Here is a 4,181-nt window from a genome sequence, read left to right as displayed (position 1 = left end):
ATCATTTGTAGGAGGTTACCGGTTCCTTCTTGCAATAGACAACCATCCTAGGACTGAAATCTATACTTAAATGTGATCAATTAGGAATGAATCTATGTTGTCCTTACACGGGCTTGCCTGTCACGTGCGCCCCTCGGATAATCAACATAAGAATTCATCGCTCCTCAACTGCATCAAACTACAAGATATGAACACATATAATCTATCCTACCCCCTTGAATAACCCTATTTCACCCTCAAGATAATCTCTCAAACGTCCTTACACGGGCTTGTTCATGTCACGAACGTCCCTCGGAAAATCGAATGAGAAATAATCTCTACAAGATCCACAAGGTATTCAAACATTCAATCAAGAATGGGCGTTAGGTCCAAATCACAACATTCCACACAAGATCAAAGAGATACAAAACAGGACAAAATCATTGAAATGGGAAATTGGCAAATCCACAAGAGTTTTACATCAAATCTTCATTACAAATACTCCCTCCATCCTAGAACAAGAGATATAATCCATAGAACGAGGAAAGAAATCCGAAAATATGAAGATTACAAGCATCTTGATCCCCAAATCCAAGAAAGAAAGGGAAGAAAGGCTTATCTACGATGAAGAACGGTCTTCGGATCCAATCCTTGCTCCCGGAGTCGAAACGATGAAGATCTGCCCTTGAATTGCCGGAAAATCCCTCCAAGAAGGTGGAGGAATGCCCAAATCTTGATTTCCCCCAAAGGGGAGAAGATCCCCTTTCAAATCTTGAAGAAGGCTTTATATAGAGGAGGGGTTTGGGCGCCACACGACCCCGAGACACGGCCGTGTGAAGCTCACACGGCCTGTGCTACTCCCTTCTCTGCCTCTCTCACATGGCCGTGTGTGAGACACGGCCATGGCCTGCTCTGCCACTGCTTCCCTTGCACGACCGTGTAGATCTACACGGCCTACACTTCCTCCGGCTCTGGAGCTCCTGCAGGGTCGGGTGGTGCACACGGCCAGGGTGTTTTTGGCCTCTGGAAATGTTGCATGACCGTGTATATCTACACGACCATGCGCTGCTTCATCTCTAGAGTGCTTACAAGGCCATGTGGTGTACACGACTTGGTTCTATTGGCTTCACAACTTGGCATGGCCATGTGAAGCTCACACAACCATGACCAGTCCCTTTCCTGATGTAGCCACATGGGTGGTGATCCTCACACGGCCTGGGCAACCCCCCATGGCAGGGCCATGTGTCACACAAGGATGGTGCCTTCCTCCTTTGTAATTTTTGCCTCGGACATCATTTCTTCTCCAGAATCGACGCCTATGTACAAAAAATGCACAAAAGCAGATCTTCGAACAAAAAGAGTAAATATGCTAAAAGCAAAGCCGAAAGTACAAAAATGCATAGATAAAGCATGTGCAAAGTATGTGAATATGCATCAAAACATGCTAAACAAGAGTATACAATCTACGCACATCACAATGCTCTAGCAGTTTTCATGGATCTGATGAATAGGGTGTTTCTTGAGTTCTTGAATCAGTTTGTTATTGTATTCATCGATGATATTCTGATATATTCTCGATTCGAGGAGGAACATGGGCAACATCTTTGTATAGTGTTGGAGATGCTCCGGTGAGAGCGTCTCTATGCGAAGTTCAGCAAATGTGCATTCTGGCTATCTTCTATGGGTTTTCTATTATTTCTAGCAGGGGTACATCTGTGGACCCGCAAAAGATACAAGTTATTACCAGTTGGGAGCAGCCAAAGTTGGTACAGGAGATTCATAGCTTTCTCGGTTTAGCTGGGTATTACCGGAGGTTTGTAGAGGGTTTCTCTAGCATAGCTTTGCCTTTGACTCGGCTGACCAGAAAAGGGGTGAAGTTTTGCTGGACAGAGTCTTGTGAAATGAGTTTTCAGGAACTTAAGCGAAGACTCATTTCTGCACCTATATTAGTACTTCCTTATGGAGATGATGGCTTCGTACTTTATACAGATGCATCATTACAGGGGTTAGGCACAGTGCTCATGCAGCATGGATGGGTTGTTTCCTATGCCTCTCGTCAACTGAAGGAGCAGGAGAAGAATTACCCAGTGCATGACCTGGAGTTGGAAGCTATCATATTTGCACTAAAAATATGGAGACATCATCTATACGGGATTACCTTCGAGATATTCACAGATCACAAGAGTCTTAAGTATCTGTCTACTTAAGACAGAGAAGATGGATGGAATTCTTGAAGGACTATGACTGTATGATCACCTACAACCCAGGGAAAGCCAATGTGGTAGCTGATGTGTTGAGTAGGAAATCCCGAGGAGTTCTTGCCTGCCACCGTGTGATGGTTATAGAACTGGTACAAAAATTTTCTGAGTTGGGATTAGTAGAGCAGGGTCAGACTGAGCGGGGTATTCTATATTATCTATGGTTGCCCAATTACCCATTGTAGAGAGGATTAAAGAAGCTCAGGCTATAGATCAGCATCTATAGTTTTTGTGTAGCAGAATCATCCCAGGACAGCAGACAGGGTTCTCTTGCGATGAAAGTAGATTCTGTATTTCTAAGGGAGATTGTGTGCTCCTAGATCACCTTCTGTGAAGGAAGACCTACTTCAAGAGGCACACCGGTCCAGATTTGCGATTCATCCTAGTGGTACACGCATGTATAGGGATCTGAGATGTTCTTATTGGTGGACTGGTATGAAGAAAGACATTGTGAATTTTGTTATACGATGTCTTGTATGCCAGCAAGTGAAGGCTGAACATCAGAGGCTAGCCGGTTTGCTCTAGAAGATTCAGATATCAGAATGGAAATGAGAGCATATCACGATGGATTTAGTCATGGGGCTGCCTAGAACTCAGCGAGCACATGATACGATTTGGGTAATCGTTGATCGGCTAACCAAATCTGCTCATTTTCTACCGATACATAGGACAAAGTCATTGGATCAACTAGCGAAGTTGTATTGTAGAGAGATTACCAGGCTTCATGGTGTACCTCTCAGTATTATTTTGGATAGAGATCTGCAGTTTACTTCACAATTTTGGCAGAGTTTACAGCAGGCTATGGGTAGAGAGTTACAATTCAGTACTGGTTTCCACCCCCAGACAGATAGTTAGTCGGGGCGTACCATACAGACGTTGGAGGACCTACTAAGATCATGTGTTATAGACTTCGGAGGTAGTTGGGAGGATCATTTACACCTAGTAGAGTTCGCATACAACAATAGTTATCATTCAGCGATATAGATAGCACCTTATGAGGCTTTGTATGGCAGAGCATGCAGATCTCCCACCTTATGGGAAGAAGTTGGGGAATCACATATTTTGTGGCCACAGAGCCTTCATCGTGATGCAGAGATGGTTCGTACTATCAGGCGCAGGTTGTCAGAAGCTCAGGATAGGTAGAAGAGTAATGCGGATATGAGACGGAGACCTTTAGAGTTTTTTGTTGGTGATCATGTATTCTTACGGGTATCCACTACAAAAGGAGTAAAAAGGTTTGGGTTGAAGGGTAAGTTAGCACCTCGCTATATTGGACCCTTCCAGATTCTCGAGAGGATAGGTGAGGTAGCATATCGACTGGCGCTACCACCATCACTTACCAAGGTGCATGATGTTTTCCATGTGTCTATGTTGAGGAAATACGTACCACACCCTTCGCATATTCTTATAGGTGTTTCAGTTGTACTTCAGCCAGATATATCTTATGAGGAGATTCCAGTTCAGATTTTGGACCGCAAAGAGCGCCAGTTGTGGAACAAGATAATTCGACTGGTCAAGGTCGGATGGAGGCACCATTCAGATAAAGAAGCCATTTGGGAGTTGGAAGATAAGATGCGGGCTAGTTACCCACACTTGTTTACTGAAGGTGAGTAAAGTTTATTTCAATAACTAGAATGAGTTTATCTACTACTTCTTGTTTTTATTGGGTAGTGATAAATTTGGGGACCAAATTTTTTGTTAGTGGGGGAGAATGTAAGATATGCAAAAATTTTTTAGGGTTACCATAGAAATACGCATTATTAGGTTTCATCGAGGAGTTATCTAGGGTTTAATTTCCTTAACCCTAAGTGAGTCATATTAATAGGGCTCCATTTCTCACCCGAACTTGAGAACCCGACCCGATTCCTTTCTCTTCCTCTTTCTCTCTCTCGCGTGTGAACAACCTGACATCGACGGAGAGCCCACTCCACCGGTGATCTCGAC

At 43.8% G+C, this 4,181-nt stretch overlaps 1 protein-coding gene across 1 annotated transcript; it reads left to right on the top strand.

Moving 5' to 3' along the window:
- Positions 1 to 3,395: 3,395 nt before the first annotated feature.
- On the top strand, positions 3,396 to 3,851 carry LOC122004331. Its single transcript, XM_042559238.1, has one exon. It carries the CDS (start codon positions 3,396 to 3,398, stop codon positions 3,849 to 3,851), a length of 456 nt encoding a protein of 151 aa, XP_042415172.1.
- The last annotated feature ends 330 nt before the right edge of the window (positions 3,852 to 4,181 follow it).

This window comes from Zingiber officinale, chromosome 7B, assembly GCF_018446385.1.
Source record: "Zingiber officinale cultivar Zhangliang chromosome 7B, Zo_v1.1, whole genome shotgun sequence".
NCBI classification, from domain to species: domain Eukaryota; kingdom Viridiplantae; phylum Streptophyta; class Magnoliopsida; order Zingiberales; family Zingiberaceae; genus Zingiber; species Zingiber officinale.
This window is presented reverse-complemented; position numbering and strand designations above follow the sequence as displayed.